The 17,275-nt window shown below is 38.6% G+C and overlaps 1 protein-coding gene across 6 annotated transcripts; it reads left to right on the top strand.

Annotated features, from left to right (window-relative positions):
• Positions 1-4,013: 4,013 nt before the first annotated feature.
• Positions 4,014-8,512, top strand: LOC133731535 (phosphomethylpyrimidine synthase, chloroplastic). 6 transcript variants are annotated; one of them, XR_009856706.1, is made up of 6 exons: positions 4,016-4,756; positions 5,203-5,531; positions 5,670-5,797; positions 5,935-7,444; positions 7,849-7,927; positions 8,104-8,512. XR_009856706.1 is itself a non-coding variant. In XM_062158900.1 (5 exons), the coding sequence occupies exons 2-4, from the start codon at positions 5,212-5,214 to the stop codon at positions 7,440-7,442; spliced, it is 1,956 nt and encodes a 651-aa protein (XP_062014884.1). In that variant the 5' UTR covers positions 4,014-4,756; positions 5,210-5,211; the 3' UTR covers positions 7,443-7,444; positions 7,849-8,055. The 6 variants fall into 6 exon arrangements, 3 of the variants coding, with proteins under 3 accessions (XP_062014884.1, XP_062014883.1, XP_062014885.1); XR_009856705.1 differs by having other exon boundaries at positions 7,849-7,947; XR_009856704.1 differs by having other exon boundaries at positions 7,849-8,008.
• The last annotated feature ends 8,763 nt before the right edge of the window (positions 8,513-17,275 follow it).

The following is a 17,275-nucleotide window of genomic DNA, read 5'->3' as shown; positions in this document are numbered from 1 at the left end:
ACAACTCTTCGAAGCATTAGTATTTTTATTTTATTTTTTTATTTAGGCTATACCCATACTTGACGCATTTTGGGCGAAATTCTCCCTTGGGCTATAGCCCAAGTAGCCCTGTGAGTGGCTACGCCCCTGGTTGTCTTCTAGCAATAGTAAAATGTTACGCTTAAAATGTCAAATGACAAAATTGAAATTGTAAATAGTTAGTTGTTTGGATTATTTGATTCGTGAAAGTCAAGAAAAGTTCAATATTTATAAATAAAAATACAAAATAAACCTGAATATATAGTATACGGGGTTTTAAATATCGGTATCTTCATATCTATCGGTACTTTGAAAAAGAGAGATATCGGAAATATCGGGGATAGAGGAGAAAATATATCGTTTTTGAAAAAAATCAATTTATTAGAAATGTAGAATTACATATAAATACATATGAATGTCAACTTCATCTACATCCAAAAGGAGACTCTAGGCTGTTGAAAAACCGCTCGTTGGTCTACGAAAATGTAATAATCAGACCAAGACATATGACCTATATAGTGCGAATTGTAGTGATGAACATGATAGTTATAAATCTCCTTAGAACTGCCGACTGTTTCCCCTATAAGGGGATAATAAGGATGAACCCAACTGGATGACTGATCATATCCATATTGATTATATCCATAAGCATCATAACCAAATTGATTGTTACCTTTATGAGATTCATTTGAGATCCCACTGCGCTCTGTGCCTAAACTGATAGAGTCAAAACTTAAGGCAATTGAAGAAACATCAGATGGGGTACTTTGATCATCAGTTGCACCTCTAGTCCTCCTCCCATATCGGGTCTTCTCTTGAGCCATGACCAGCTGTTCTCACTCTGTGGTCTTCATATTGGGTGGTATGATCAAAATTACCTTCACAGGTAAATTGGTTTAATCCTCCATCCACAGAAGATTGTCCATATTCATATCTTTCACCTTCACCACCTGTTCCGCTTCCACCCTCTCCACCATCATCAAAACTATCTGGAGTTGTTGTAACACCCCACGCATCATCACTATCTGAATTATCTTATGGGTTTTTAACAACTTCTTAAGATAAGACTCTCTCTACGTTGATTCCAGCATTAGTTGCAGTTTCTACAACTTGTGGAAGAGGTCTTCCAGCTTCATCATCGAGGTGTGCAGGCATAATCCAATCATGAAGTGGATCAATGCCATTATCAAGCGGCTCGCTTGCAACATGAAGTAGATATATATAGTTGTTTTCATTGACCACATTATTCTTTGCCTGTCTATCTCGCAGGCTCGCAGCCGCAGCTTTCTGTTGTAGTAGCAGTATACAAGCTTTTCCAACTTCTGATATGCCAAACGGTTCCTTTTCTCCTCACTCAGATTTGTCTTGAGGAGATCTCTCTTCACACAGATTTTCATTTAGAGAATTACTGAGTTTTTTTTTTATATATTTTTATGTCAAATTTTACAGATATTTCTTCACTTTATCGGGGATATATCGCAAATATCTAATATATTGGGGATATTTGACGATGTCAGAGAAATTTCGTAGAAACGATAGAAGATAAGATATTTACCCCCCAAGATATATCGGTTCGTCGAAAAAAAAAAAAATCGGAAATATCGCAGATATTTAAAACCTTGAGTATACCAAAAGAAAAATTGCACTCAAAAGTTGAAAATTCTTCTATGCACCGACGGTGTAAGTGACCTAACACTTATAAGATAATCTTAATCCTTAATATTTATAATCACTTTTTTTTAATAACTAAAAATTGTATTTGATGTAATACAGTCATGGGAAATTCGTCCAAACAGTGTCTGAACTTTTCCAGACTATTAATTTTCATACCTATACTTTGAAAAATGTCATAATGGTACCTGAAGTTTTGGCCCCGACCCAATTTCCGTACCTAGCAACAGTAAAGTCGTCAACGGCGTTAAATTTTGAGGGGTAAATCTGGAACTTCAGGTATTCTCAAGAGAAAATCTTCCAAACAGTGTCTGAACTTTTCCAGACTATTAATTTTCATACCTATACTTTGAAAAATATCAAAATGGTACCTGACGATTTAAGCCCGACCCAATATTCATACCCAGGAACAGTAAAACCGTTGACTCCGTTGAACAGTACCAGAAAAGTATGCCAATAACTACCGTTGGGTTCAAACATTGCCCCCCAGACCTCGAAGTCAAAGGTCTTCGTCTTACATCTATAGATGTATGATCCGATCGCAACTTCGAATATGGGAGTTGATTCCAAAGCAGTTGAGAGCCGCAGAACTCAGCTACCTACCTCAGTTTTCTATCAGAAGAAAAAATTGAACTCGGGTTCTTTACTCCTAACAGAAGCTCTGGTACTAGAAGATATGTTGGAATTCGCTAGTACAGATCGAATCCACAATGTGAGGCGTCAACCACCCAATTATTCCCTCTCAGTGATGGCTTCGCCGGCAACGCGATCTTCTCCAGCATCTTCTCTGCTTCGATTTCAATCAAAAATCCCAAAACCCACAATCCAAAAAATCAAATTCAATTATTTGCAGCTGAAATCAATTTCAGTTTTTCTTTTTTTGATGGGTTTGGGAGAAGACAACAGAGAAGAAGGAAAGAAAAGTCGTGATTAGGTAGATGCATGTGGAAATTTTGGTAGCTATAACAGCAAAAATGGTTTGGTTTGCAAGTGTTTGCTCGGTTTTAAGCCTAGTTCACCAGATAATTGGAATCATGGAGATTATTTGGGTGGATGCACAAGGAAATTTCAATGCTTTAGGTTGGAATCCGACGAGTCTAATAACAAAGGAATCTGAAATTTTGGTAATTCCACTTTGGGTCAAGTCTGGGTCCGATCTCTGTCGGAAATGGAATGGCGAAGCGATTCCGATCTCTGTCAAAACGGGATGTCGTAGTTTGGGCAATCTGCTAGAAAGCCTTGACGCGGGACCCTAAGTCAGGTTCTGGGGTGTCGGAGGACGATTCCGAATTCAGGTCGTCGATGTAGATGAAGGTCGGGTTCCGATCAAGTATGGGTCTGAGCACGGCTGTTGGCGGTGGTCTGGCATCGTACGCGTATCTTCCTGAGTTCTTCTGGATACGGGTATATGAATATTTAGATCTAGGTATACCATGTTGATATTGGTATTTGAATCTCGTATTGGGCATGGTAGTTATTGGCATACTTTTCTGGTACTGTTCAACGGAGTCAACCGTTTTACTGTTCCTAGGTATGAATATTGGGTCAGGCTTAAATCGTCAGGTACCATTTTGATATTTTTCAAAGTATAGGTATGAAAATTAATAGTCTGGAAAAGTTCAGACACTGTTTAGAAGATTTTCCCTTGAGAATACCTGAAGTTCCAGATTTACCCCTCAAAATTTAACACCCTTGACGACTTTACTGTTGCTAGGTACAGAAATTAGGTCGGGGCCAAAACTTCAGGTACCATTATGACATTTTTCAAAGTATAGGTATGAAAATTAATAGTCTGGAAAAGTTCAGACACTGTTTGGACGAATTTCCCTACAGTCATCTATTCATAATTCATTTAAGTACACCTCGGTGCTCTAAATTCTTCCCCATCAAAAGCTAATATTTTGATATCTGAAAAATATAAAATTGGGTTGTTGTTTATTTACTCCAATTTTAGAGATTTTTTTTCCCACTTACCCCATTAAGTTTTTTTAATTCCCTATTACCCAAAACTAGGGCAGTGAGATTTTGGCATTTTTTGCCGGAACCGAAACCGAAACCGTGTTGTTTTTACCGGTTCGGTTACTTGAGTTTTCATTGCCGGAACCGTTTTGGAACCGGAACTATTTTTGTCGGTTCGGTTGTGCATCATTTTCGGTTCCTATACACAGCATGTCAAAGCCCCAGTTTTGCAGTTTTTTCAGGCCTAATTCCACACTCCAGCAAATATTGAAAGGGAGGAGAGGAGGGTTTAGACGGAGAAAGGTAGGAAGGGATTTGATTTATATAGAAAGGAGGTGGAGGAGGTGGGAGAAAGGGTGGGAAAGTCCGCCGAGGAGCGATGAAAAAAATGGAGAATTGGTTGTTGGTCTCGGTGAGGCTGAGGTACCAGTATGAGCTAGAAAGAGCCGAAGAGGAATAGGGAATTGGGATTGGAATTGCAAGGAAAACAAGGTGAGACAGAACAAGGAGGAAGAAAAGGGTGAGCCTTACTTTGAGAGACGAAGAGGAGGTTGGTGGAATGGGAGAAATGGAGGATGAGTTTGAGCTGTTTAATTAAAGAAGAAAGTGGGTTTGTGCGGCAGAGAAAAAGAAAGAGTTGGTATATGTGGATGGGGGACATACGGTTGGTGGTAGGTTCTCAAAAAAATTCATAGCACATGGCTCATATGGATGGGGTGAGTACGTAAGGTAAGGTAAAAAAATCATAGCAGCACATCAGAGGTGGTTTCCCACTAAAAAAAAACTGATATTTTGATATCTGAAAAATATAAAAATTTCTATATTATTATTGCATTTGCATCATCCTGGTAAAGAAATTAGAGAAATATCTAGAAAAATGGAAGTCACGCAGGCATGCCCTTTTTGGTATTGATTGGATTGGGATTGGCAGTCACGGGAGGCGCACTTATCGTTCAACTCCCTATAAAATGCTGCGCAAAGCTCTCAGATAGTGTCATAGTGGCCATTGAAACTTTCAGTGTGAGAGAGAGAGAGAGACTGTGAGACACCCCAACGCAAGATAAGATTCAACCACACCCCTTCTTCTCTTCCAGCCCCAGATTCCCAGGTATGTCTCCTCTCTCTGACCTTCAAAACCAACTTCACCATCTCTCTGTTTAAAGCTCTAGCTCACTTGGGTCTTGTTTTTCTGGTTCTTTTCCCCAGAAATGTGAATGAACCCAGATTGTGAATTTTTTGGTTGTAATGAATGTGAATAAAAATAGGAGCAGATCTCGATCATATGTATTATGCTGTGTTGTTCTTTTGCTTTGTTAGTAGTATGTCTCAAATCTTTGGAGCCCTGCAGGTATAATTGAGAAGGAATTTTCATAAAAGAAATGCCTTTTCATTATATTTCTATCTCTCTGTTTTTGTAAATCTCATATGTTGTGAAAAGTAGTGTGGTTGGAGCCAAGTTGCCTTTAGATTTTCATCATGAAAAGAAAAACAAATTGATCTGCTAGCCCAAATTTTGCTTGGATTTATAATGTCTCAATTCTTCGTTAAATACAGAGATCAGAGATGGCATCGGTGCATAGTGCCTTGACATCAGTTGTTTGCAAGAATGGCAATCATTCTTCCCCTGCAAAGTTCCCGAGTACTCCCTTCTTGTCTGGGTTTGATGCTGTGGGGCGTCTTTCAAGCCCATTTAAGAAGGAGATATGTCTGAGTTCCATCAGCTCAGGTCCTAAGGCCACTTTAACTTTTGATCCTCCAGCAACCAATTCAGAGAAAGCCAAGGTACCCAACCTACCGAGGCATACAATCGATCCTGCTTCTCCTGATTTCCTGCCTCTTCCATCCTTCGAACAGTGTTTTCCAAAGAGCACAAAAGAACAAAGGTATGTGTCCCTTTCTCTTCCGTTGATTTACATGATGTGTTTTTCCTATTGTACATGTAACTTGTAACATCCAGTAACACACGCAAGGTCCATTTTTGAAATGAGTTGTGATGTGCTGATTTGTGATATGGTCTGCAGGGAAGTTATTCATGAAGAAACTGGTCATGTGCTCAAAGTTCCCTTTCGACGAGTTCACCTGTCTGGAGATGAACCAGCCTTTGATAACTATGACACCAGTGGTCCGCAAAACATTAACCCACGTGTTGGTATGCACAATAAGTTTATTTTGTTATCTTTTTTGTTGGTAGTCTTTGTTAAAGATTTCTCACATTAGCTTCAGACTTTGTGTTGGATTCTGTATTTAACATTTTTTTATTCACCCTTTTGGTTGATATTATAACAGGGCTCCCTCAACTAAGGAAAGATTGGGTTGACAGGCGAGAGAAATTAGGTACACCAAGATACACTCAGATGTACTATGCTAAGCAGGGAATTATCACTGAGGAAATGTTGTACTGTGCCACCCGTGAGAAGCTTGATCCAGAGTTTGTGAGATCTGAAGTGGCTCGTGGGAGGGCAATTATCCCTTCCAATAAGAAGCACTTGGAGCTTGAGCCAATGATTGTTGGGAGAAAGTTTCTGGTCAAAGTTAATGCAAATATAGGAAACTCTGCTGTTGCCAGCTCTATCGAAGAGGAAGTTTATAAGGTCCAATGGGCAACTATGTGGGGTGCTGACACTGTTATGGACCTCTCTACAGGTCGCCATATCCATGAGACCCGTGAGTGGATCCTACGTAACTCTGCTGTACCAGTAGGGACTGTACCCATCTATCAAGCACTTGAAAAGGTAGATGGAATCGCAGAAAATCTTAACTGGGAAGTGTTCAGACAAACTCTGATTGAACAAGCTGAGCAGGGTGTAGATTACTTCACCATCCATGCTGGGGTTCTACTACGGTACATCCCACTAACAGCAAAGCGTATGACAGGAATTGTCTCTCGAGGAGGATCCATTCATGCAAAGTGGTGCTTAGCTTATCATAAAGAGAATTTTGCTTATGAGCACTGGGATGACATACTTGACATCTGTAATCAATATGATGTTGCCCTGTCAATAGGTGATGGCTTGAGACCCGGTTCCATTTATGATGCCAATGATACTGCACAGTTCGCGGAGCTCTTAACTCAGGGAGAACTGACCCGTAGGGCATGGGAAAAGGATGTGCAGGTAATGAATGAAGGACCTGGACATGTTCCAATGCACAAGATTCCTGAGAACATGGCAAAACAGCTGGAATGGTGTAATGAAGCGCCTTTCTACACTCTCGGTCCTTTGACAACTGATATTGCTCCTGGATATGATCACATCACCTCTGCCATTGGTGCTGCCAATATTGGCGCTCTAGGCACTGCCCTTCTCTGCTATGTAACCCCTAAAGAGCATCTTGGATTGCCCAATCGGGATGACGTGAAGGCTGGAGTTATAGCATATAAAATAGCTGCTCATGCTGCTGATCTAGCCAAAGGTCATCCACATGCTCAAGAGTGGGATGACGCATTAAGCAAGGCAAGATTTGAGTTCCGGTGGATGGACCAGTTTGCTTTGTCTCTAGACCCTATGACTGCCATGTCCTTCCATGATGAAACCCTGCCTGCAGAAGGTGCCAAGGTGGCCCATTTTTGCTCTATGTGTGGGCCAAAGTTCTGTTCTATGAAGATAACAGAGGATGTTAGGAAGTATGCTGAGGAGCATGGTTATGGAACTGCTGAGGAAGCTGTGAAGCGTGGTATGGAAGCCATGAGTGCTGAGTTTCTTGCTGCCAAGAAAACTGTCAGTGGAGAACAACATGGTGAAATTGGTGGAGAAATTTACTTGCCAGAAAGTTATGTAAAATCCTCAGAGAGGTGAAGGTCAGTAGATGTTTTTGGTTTAACTTTTCCTTACGAATACACTGTTTCATAGTATACCTGAACTATAATGGTTGCAATCTCTCCTAATTTCAAACCAAAGATACAATTTGCATGTTATAAAACAATAGTCAATTCTCAAGCTGGACAAACTGGGCCAATAGTCTTAGGATGTCACTCAACTAGAGCACACCATATGGTAATCTATTATTGTTGAAGCAGCATGGATATATGGACTGCTATATGGATATAATAGCATACCTCATTTTTTGCACCCAGCACAGATATAAAACTTCTTTGTGGCTTTAATTTCTACCATCTGCATTTCAGTATGTGTTTAACTAGGCAGTTTGGTACTGATCTATTCCCATTTCCTTGTTCTAATATGTGAATATGCTTATTTTTAGGATCAAGTGTAACCAGAACCAGTTTGACAACCCTGGAGGCTTTCATCCATGATTGGCTTGTCCAGAACGGAGATCTTAGGTTTTCATTTTCATTCTGTGGTATAGACCAGTAGTTGGGTTGAAGTACTTTCCAAGACTTCTATCTATCTTTTTTCTGCTTGTGCGTGTGTTTCTCCGTAATAAAATGCTTCCTTCATATTGCATAGACATTGGCTTTATCTTTTTGGCATTCTATTAACATAAACGACGCACCAGGGGTGCCTGTATTTGCTCGAGCTCTGGCTCTTTGGCTGGGATTTGAGCAGGTCAGGCTGAGATAGTCCCTTTGAACCTGAACAGGTTAATGCCTGCGTAGGGAGTGTGCATTTCTTTTTCCTGTCTATCACAGGGAGAGAGGTTCATGGCTCGGGCTAGCTGATTAGTCACGTACAAGGCTGGGAGCAGCTGGCAGGCAATTCTATGATGCTTGCTCTTCTTTAAGAAAGCTTTGCCAAACAGGAAAGCTATGCGATATTAACCCCATAAATTTCCTGCAGAGTATAGTAAACCTTATTTCTTTCCTCTCTTGTCTACTCCAGTTGTCCTTGGAACTCGGTTTTAGATTCATTGGTAAACTTATTTGAACTAATACTAAATTCAATAGTAAGCTACTATTCAACCATAATCGGCAATTGGTAAACCAGAAAAGATAGCCTATACCAGCTAGAAAGTGACCTCTTGCAGAAACAAAGACAGTCTAATAATTCTGCAGGGTCATTTCATGAGACCATATTAGATTTGGAACCGAGTTATATACCAGTAGCCTAACGAACATGGTCATGACTGCAAATCTCATTAGAATCTGCAGGGCAAAGCATAAAATTTGAGTAGCATACATGCACACGTATGAGCTTGTATAGTAGAATTTCCGATATCTTTTGCTGAAATCTATACCCTATTGGCTTGTTATATTCAACACCACATGGTTGGGAAAATCTATGACTTCAGGATTAACCCGGCCCCTCCGACTAATTTTTGTTCTATTTTTGGTTTACTAGTTTTATTTTTCTTTATAATCTGATTGTAGCATCGAAAGTTTGGGTGATAAAATTTAGATGTAGGGTGGCAATAATTTACTACATATGATATCCAAGTAAAATTTTGCAAACAACAAAAATGATGCACAAAAGATTTACCAACCAATCTGCAATATGATTTAGTGTTGTGCTTCAGTTGTCAAATTTGTACCTCTATTTTCTTTTTCTTTCTCCTAACAGATCCAAACCCGTTATTACCAAAAAAAAAAAAAATCCCGTTTCTCAGTAATTCAGTATTGTGTTGAGCAAGTGAAGGAAATACGCATGTTTTTGCTAATTGAACTGAATATTAGTGCAGTTTCTATGAGGAGACGGAATGGGATTGCTGGATTGGGATTGGGACAGATGGGGGATGAAATTGACCCCATTGGTAATTTCACATTGGATTTCCTTTTGGGCGCCGTTGAATTGACCTGGATCAGTGTTTTTTTTTGTTTTTTTTCTCGAACTTTAGGGTGCGAAAATGTGGTGACATTGGTTTCATCAGTAATCACCAGGAAACACCCCCATGAGTCCCCATCGTTGACGCTTTTTGGTGCCCAGTCGTGGGACATTTTTAGTTTTTATCTATTTTATTATTTCGGTTCTAAATTCGTCGTTGGACATTGTATATATACATATAACAATAGCTTAATTCAGCATATAGAAAAAATGTCTCTCCCCCATTCTAGTCCCCAGCCCTCATTCAACATTCTGGTCATCATCAATCAACAAGGGATTGCTGCTGCTGCTCCACCTCCTCCTTCCACTTCAACTTCCACTCATGCCATTTTTGTTTTCATCATCACCGTGTTCGTCTCCTTTGTGCAAATCAGGTTCCCAGAAACTCAGTCCTCTTCACCATTTGAAACACATCACCCAACCATCATGGTTTTCTTTGCTAGCTTAATTTCGTATTGCTCATCTCTTTGGGCCACGAAAAGATTTCCTAGTTACGTCTATCTTTTTCGTGTTACAATGAGATCTGCTGGTCTACTCGCACTAGCTTCATTGCTTTCACTTCTTCTTCCTGGCTCCTGTCACCGTGTGCCATACATGATCCTAATCTTCTATTTCATTGTGGAGTGTTTTCAGTTGCTCCCAATGCCATGTCAATTGACTTACTCGCAAGCCATTCATGGATCTGTGTCACGCATTCGTCGTGGTCGGACACGTGCACTATTGCCACTGTGACATTCATAGTCAGCAACATGCATATATTTCTAATTTTCCATTTTATATTTCAGGACATTCTAGGAAGATTTAATAATAGTAGTAGATATATAGTTTTGAACAAGAGCAGAGTGTAACAAGTAACAACCACAGCGATGTCAAAAGATCATGATCTAGATACAGAAAGAGTCAGATTAGAGTTTGAGCATACAAGTGCATAGCAGGGGGAATTCCGCTCTGCTGGCTGTTTCTTGGGCGTCTCTTCGGCCATTGGTCTCTACACGATTTCAAGATCATTCTCTATGATTGAATGCAGTTGGACTTAGATTTTGTTGCTGTTTATTGTTAGGCTAGTGGACTCTTGTCCTCTTTTGTAATTGTTTCTTTTGTTTGTTTCTCATAAAAAAGTGCATAACAGAGAAAACAACAAAAGTCATGCCTTCTGCCCAAGGAATTGCCTCTTCAACTCAAGACAACCCTTTTATATTAACCAGATAATATCTGTGCTCAACTGCACACCCCATGGAACCTTATAAACAACCATAAACTTCTATAATTCATTGATACTTTTACCCTTCAAATTGTCCAATTCTTGGTGTGAACAATATGAAATATGAGACATTAAGGCACGAAAACATGATTATTCCAAGGACACAATATAATAAATCACGAGCAAAAGGGCACAGAAGCATATTTCAAGATTCAAGAAAGATACTAGTGCCTTTAGATATTATTCGGGATAACTCACTGAAAGATACAACATCGGACGATGTCCAAGTGTATTGATCTAATTTGCAAATTGTTAAGGCACACTCAATTTACCAAACCGGCCTGCAATCTAGTCAATCCAAGCAGATATGGTTGTTACTTAGAAGGCACAAACCCTTACCGGGATAAAATGAAATGAATCCTAGGTCAATTTTTGGAGGAACAAAAAGCTGCTGAAAATAAACTCTTCATTTTGAGTCATCATTTTGCTGCATCAGAACTCTCATCCTCCACAGCTCCTGTAACACAGATTAATAAAAACGAAAAACATATCAACAAACTGGAAATTCCCATAAGACCATCCTACACATCTGTTGTGCAAATTTGCAAATAGCAGCAGCTTTCATCTCACGTAACACGTAACACATAGAAGCCACAGCTGCTTGCATAAGCTTGATATCAACTTCTACTTTTTTGACAGCCAATGTCAAATGAAAACTACTTTCAGCCATGGTTATCTATTACTAATCATTCCTGCAAATCCAAACTGACATGCCTGAACCAATATGAGTTCCATAAATAAACAAGCACGATTAAAGATTCCTCGGAAAAGCATAGTAAATACACACCAGGTCAAGTTATGCACTTTGCCTTGCAAAACTGTTTTCAATGTAGAAAATTGGAAGCCAATGACATAGATTATTCTAGCAATTAAGTATGAGGATGACTGGAAATTTTGGCTAGGTTAAAGAATAGAATGTGCACGAATTGCATAACCTCATCAGACCAAGCAGAAGCTTTCATTGCTCTATATATATGTAAATTCTCACTGCTAAAACATTGCAGCAGACATACAGAAACCCAGTTTGAAAACTAAATGCAGAAATGCATATAAAGCAAATTGCATACATTGACGTCTATGAGTTGCATAACTTAACCTACAAGCACATATGTGCAAATTGTCAATGCTACAGAAACCCTGAAATGAATTCCAAGTAAACCGTGTAAGATCAAATATGGACATAACACATATCATCATAAAGTAATTGATGATTAGCTTAATATCAATCCTAGTTTAACATGGATACAAACAGTAAATCAATACTAGTGACTTAATGAAGTAGTGTATCAATTCATTAAGGATAGTAATCCATTGCTTAGTCGACAAGAAAGGCTATAAGTTGTGATACATTAGGAATCTAATAGTGAAACCTAAACCGACAAGGAATGCTTTAATGGGAAGCTTCTTGAGGTTTAAGTCTCATATATATACAGATGAATTGGTCCCTGATTACTACCACGACTATTGCATATTGTTCTGTCCATTGAGAAGCAAGTTGGTAAGTAACAGAAGACCATATTCAGTGATCGTGTTTAGCAGCTGCATAAGATGGAATCCATGACAGTAATTGCAGAAGGTAAGCCTTGATCTTTTTATGATTGTTGTGCATATGTTGTGAGCATGTAACTATGGTTTTACAATTGGTATCAGAGCATAGGCTCACAAATATGAAAAATCGTTTTAGGGTTTTGCAAAACGAACATAAAATTTTTAAGGGTTTTTTGCTTTACGGGTCAAGTAACTGATCAGGTTACTGACCGAGTCACTGGTCATGTAACTGATCAGGTACCTGACCAAGTAAGTAACTGACCAGGTAACTGACCAAATAATTGGTCAGGTACCTGATCAAGGTAAGTTACTTAAGTCGACTGCTGCATCTGGTTAATTATAAAATTCACGCTTCCGCTATGATTTTTTAGCAGCAAATTGGGGAAAAAGCAAAAACAGGTTTTTCTGTGAAAATTGTTTTCGATTCATAGCATGATAATTAAGTTTTGATTGTGCCCAAGAACCCTAGTTGCATTCCCGGCGTGCGTTAGGCTAGAGTAGATGGTGACCGGATGAAATTTACAATTTCTTGATTGTTCTGTGGTTTCTTGGAATCGAATCAATTTTGGTTATGCTTGAATATGCATGTTGAATTGATTGATGATATGGTATTGTATCTGTGATTGTGTAAAATTGTATGAAGAACAAAAATCTCCCAGATTTTGTTTACACGTTAAAGTTGGCAGATACAAGAGCTTAATTTTCTTACAAGGATGAATCTGGATAGAATGTAAAGTAAAAGAGCTCATATGTTTTGTGGTTTTCTGTTGGCATAAGTGATTATGATGCACAAAGCATCCTTCATTGATGTTGGCAGAAAACATTGATCAGGTACGTGTAACTGGTCAAGTAACTGACCAAGCAACTGACCAAGTAACTGTACCTGATCGAGTAACAAAACTGAAATTGTGTTTTGTGTTTTAAAACTATGCTTCAGTTTTATCTTCCAAAGAAGTGGTTAAGTATGGTTTTAGAATACAAAACAGCAGTATGCATGCTTGATGAAAATAAATACGGATACTTAGAAATTTTTCTTCTGTCTAAAGATGTGGATAAATTTCTTTGGATAACTTGTTTTCATTAAACATGACATATTGATAAAGAACTCCAGGATGTTATGCTTCTGCTCAAAAGTGTTGCTTAACATTGTTTTTTTTTGTTATGGACTGACATGAATGCAAGTATGGTTGTTTAGGTTTTCTGTATGTTCTTGTTTTGGTTGCTTAAAGCTAAATAAAACACAGAAAACTTAAAATTAATTTTCTTTACAAAATTGAGAACTCACATGAATTTTGTTTTGCTCCTTAGGTAACTCTTACATGAACTTGAACAGTGTCTTGATGTTAACTGGAACAAATTATAGAGCTTGGCTAGACTCTGTGGAAAATTATATGGGAATGCATGAGAACATAGACTACTGCTTTACTGAGGATAAGCCTGAAGAGTTAAATGAAAAGAGCACCAAGAAAGATACTGACCTTTACAAGAAGTGGCATAGATCCAATAGAATGGCTAAGAACCTCATCAGAACATCTATGTCTAAGACTGTCAGGGGAAGTATAGAAGAGCCTGAGCTAGCATCAGATTTTCTGGAACTCATAGGTGCTAAGTTTAAAGAAAGTGAAAAAGCAGAAGCAGCTAGGCTGACTAAGGAGTTTCATGATTTGAAGTACATGGGTTCAGGGGGAGTTAGAGAGCATATTATGAAGATGATCAATATAAATGGCAGACTCAGGGAACTCTTAATGGGGGTTAGGGATGAGCAAGTAGTGCATTATGCACTACATTCCTTGCCTAACAGTTTTAGTCATCTTAGGACCAGTTACAACTCTCAAAAGGGAAACTGGACTCTAGATGAACTTATATCCATCTGTGTGGATGAGGAATCTAGGATCAAGGAAGAAAAGGAACCTGCTACAACCATTAACCTCATTGAGAAGCCTAAAAGGAAAAAGCCCCAGAACAAGCTCAAGCCTACCAAAGCCATAACTAAGAGTTCAACAGCTGCAGTGGCCAAGGAAAACAGGTCATTCAAGTTCAAGTGCTACTTTTGCAAAAGAGTAGGACACATGAAAAAGGACTGCACTGGCTATAAGAATTGGTTAGCCAAAAAGGGTAAGATTTTTTCTAATACAGTTTTTTCCTTAGAAATTAATCTTATAAATGTTGAACCACAGTCTTGGTGGATAGATTCAGGCTCACCTATTCATATTACTAATTCTTTGCAGGGATTCATAAGGAGGAGAATCCCAAAAAGTGATGAAGTGAACCTGTGTGTAGGCAACGGCATGAGAGTGGCAGTCAAGGCTATTGGAACCTTAAAGCTCGATTTAGGATTAGGAAAATTATTAGTTCTGGACAATGTTTTTTTATGTACCTTCCATGAGAAGGAATTTGGTTTCAGTTTCTCTTTTAGTAAAATCTGGTTGTAGACTTGTTATGGATAGTAATGGAATTCTTATTTCTAAAAATTCTGTTCAAATTGGTTCTGGTGTTATTATGAATGATTATTTACAGTTAAATTGTTCAATGGCTCAACAAGAAATTTTACTTGTTGAAAATAACACCAACAGTACTAGCACTTTAACAGGTGTTAAAAGAACCAAACTAAATGAAAAGTCTGCATTTTTATGGCATAGAAGACTCGGCCATGTTTCAAAAGAGAGATTGAAAATTTTGGTGAAAAACAACATCCTAAATGAACTTGATTTTTCTGATCTAACAGACTGTGTTGAATGCTTTAAGGGGAAAATAACTAATACTCGAAAGAAGACTGCATATAGAAGCCAAAATTTATTAGAACTCATACACACCGATATATGTGGACCATTTAGGCATCAAACTATCTGTGGGAATGTGTATTTTATCACATTTATTGATGACTTTTCTAGATACAGTTATATTTATCTACTTTCAGAAAAGGCACAAGCATTGAAAGCCTTTAAAATCTTTAAGTCTGAGGTAGAAAATCAACTAGAAAAGAAAATCAAAACAGTGAGATCAGATAGAGGGGGTGAGTTCTATGGCAAGTACACTGAATCCGGCCAACAAAAGGGTCCATTTGCCTTGTTTTTGCAAGACAATGGAATTAAAGCTCAATATACAACACCCTATAACCCACAACAGAATGGTGTTGCAGAGAGAAAGAATAGGACCCTTTTGAACATGGTTAGATGCATGATGTGTACAACTGGTTTGCCAAAATTTTTGTGGGGTGAGGCTTTAAAAACTGCAAATTATATTTGCAACAGAACACCTAGCAAAGCTATAGAAAAGACTGCTTTTGAGCTTTGGTGTGGCAGAAAACCTAGTCTTCATCACTGCCATGTTTGGGGATGTCATTCAGAAGCTAGGATTTATAATCCAAGCTTGAATAAACTTGATCCTAAGACAGTTAGTTGCTATTTTATAGGTTATCCAGATAAATCTAAAGGCTATAAATTATATTCTGCTCATCATTCACCTAGAATTTTTGAAACACATCAAGTAAAGTTTCTAAGTGAAAAAGTTCACAATACAAACCTTGAGGATTTAACCTCAGATTTTGAGGAAATTGTGTCGGATGAGAATATAAGTGTTGTATTGCCTTTAGAACAAGATGTAACTGATCGAGTCACTGGTCGAGTAACTGACCACGTAACTGTCCCTGATCAAGTAACTGGTCATGTCACTGACCATGTAACTGCCCAAGTAACTGTACCTGGTCTTGTAACTGACCATGTAACTGGTCAAGTACCTGTCACTGGTCAAGTCACTGACCAAGTAACTGTCGCTGGACAAGTAACTGACCATGTCACTGGTCAAGTACCTAACCAAGTAACTGTCACTGGTCATGTAACTGACCCAGTAACTGATCAAGTCCCTGTCAACCCTCAGCCTAGAAGATCACAGAGAGCAAGAAAACCAACTTATGGGGGGGAAGAGAGTGACTACATTGTTTATCTGCAAGAAGCAGAAATTGAAATGGACTGTGCAGAGGACAATGATCCAACTACATTTAACTAGGCTATTGAAAATAATGAATCTCACCAATGGCAGCTAGCAATGGAAGCAGAAATTGATTCCATGAGCCAAAATGCAGTTTGGGAATTAGTTGAACCTGACCCTAAACAGAAACCTATAGGTTGTAAATGGGTTTTCAAAACCAAAAGAGATGCAAATGGCAATGTAGAGAGACATAAAGCAAGATTAGTTGCCAAGGGTTTTACACAGAAGGAGGGCATTGATTTTACTGAGACTTTTTCTCCAGTTTCTACAAAAGACTCGTTTAGGATAATCATGGCTTTAGTTGCTCATTTTGATATGGAGCTGCACCAGATGGATGTTAAGACAACCTTCTTGAATGGTGAACTAGATGAAGTGATTTATATGAAGCAGCCAGAAGGTTTTGTGCAAGCTGGAAGTGAAAACTTAGTATGCAGGTTAAGAAAATCAATTTATGGCCTTAAACAAGCTTCTAGACAGTGGTACAAGAAATTTGATTCTGTGATTTCTACTTTTGGATTTACAGAGAATCTTGTTGATGAGTGTGTTTACTTGAAGACAATTGGGAACAATTTTATTTTCCTAGTACTCTATGTCGATGATATACTTTTGGCTAGCAGTAATTTTAAACTGCTTAAAGACACCAAGAGCTTTCTGTCAAAGAATTTTGACATGAAAGACTTAGGAGAAGCATCCTATGTACTAGGCATTGAGATTAAAAGAGATAGAGCACAGAGACTACTTGGTTTGTCTCAACAGAATTATATCACCAAAGTTTTGAAGAGATTTGGTATGGAGAAGTGTGCAGCTGGAGAAGTCCCCATGTCCAAAGGAGATAAACTAACCAAGAAGCAAAGTTCCAAAAGTGATGTTGAGAAAGAAGATATGGAGTCAAAGCCTTATGCTAGACTTGTAGGAAGTCTCATGTATGCACAAGTCTGCACTAGGCCAGACTTGTCTTTTGCAGTAGGGATTTTATCGAGATTCCAATCTAATCCAGGCCATGAACATTGGGTAGCTGGGAAGAAAGTGTTGAGGTACCTGCAGAAAACAAAGAATTACATGCTAGTTTATAGGCAAGTGGAGGATCTGAAACTCGTTGGATTTTCAGATTCTG

The sequence above is a fragment of the Rosa rugosa genome, chromosome 2, assembly GCF_958449725.1.
Source record: "Rosa rugosa chromosome 2, drRosRugo1.1, whole genome shotgun sequence".
In the NCBI taxonomy this organism is placed as follows: Eukaryota; Viridiplantae; Streptophyta; class Magnoliopsida; order Rosales; family Rosaceae; genus Rosa; species Rosa rugosa.
The sequence above is the reverse complement of the archived record's forward strand: the minus strand, read 5'-3'. Positions and strand labels throughout refer to the sequence as shown.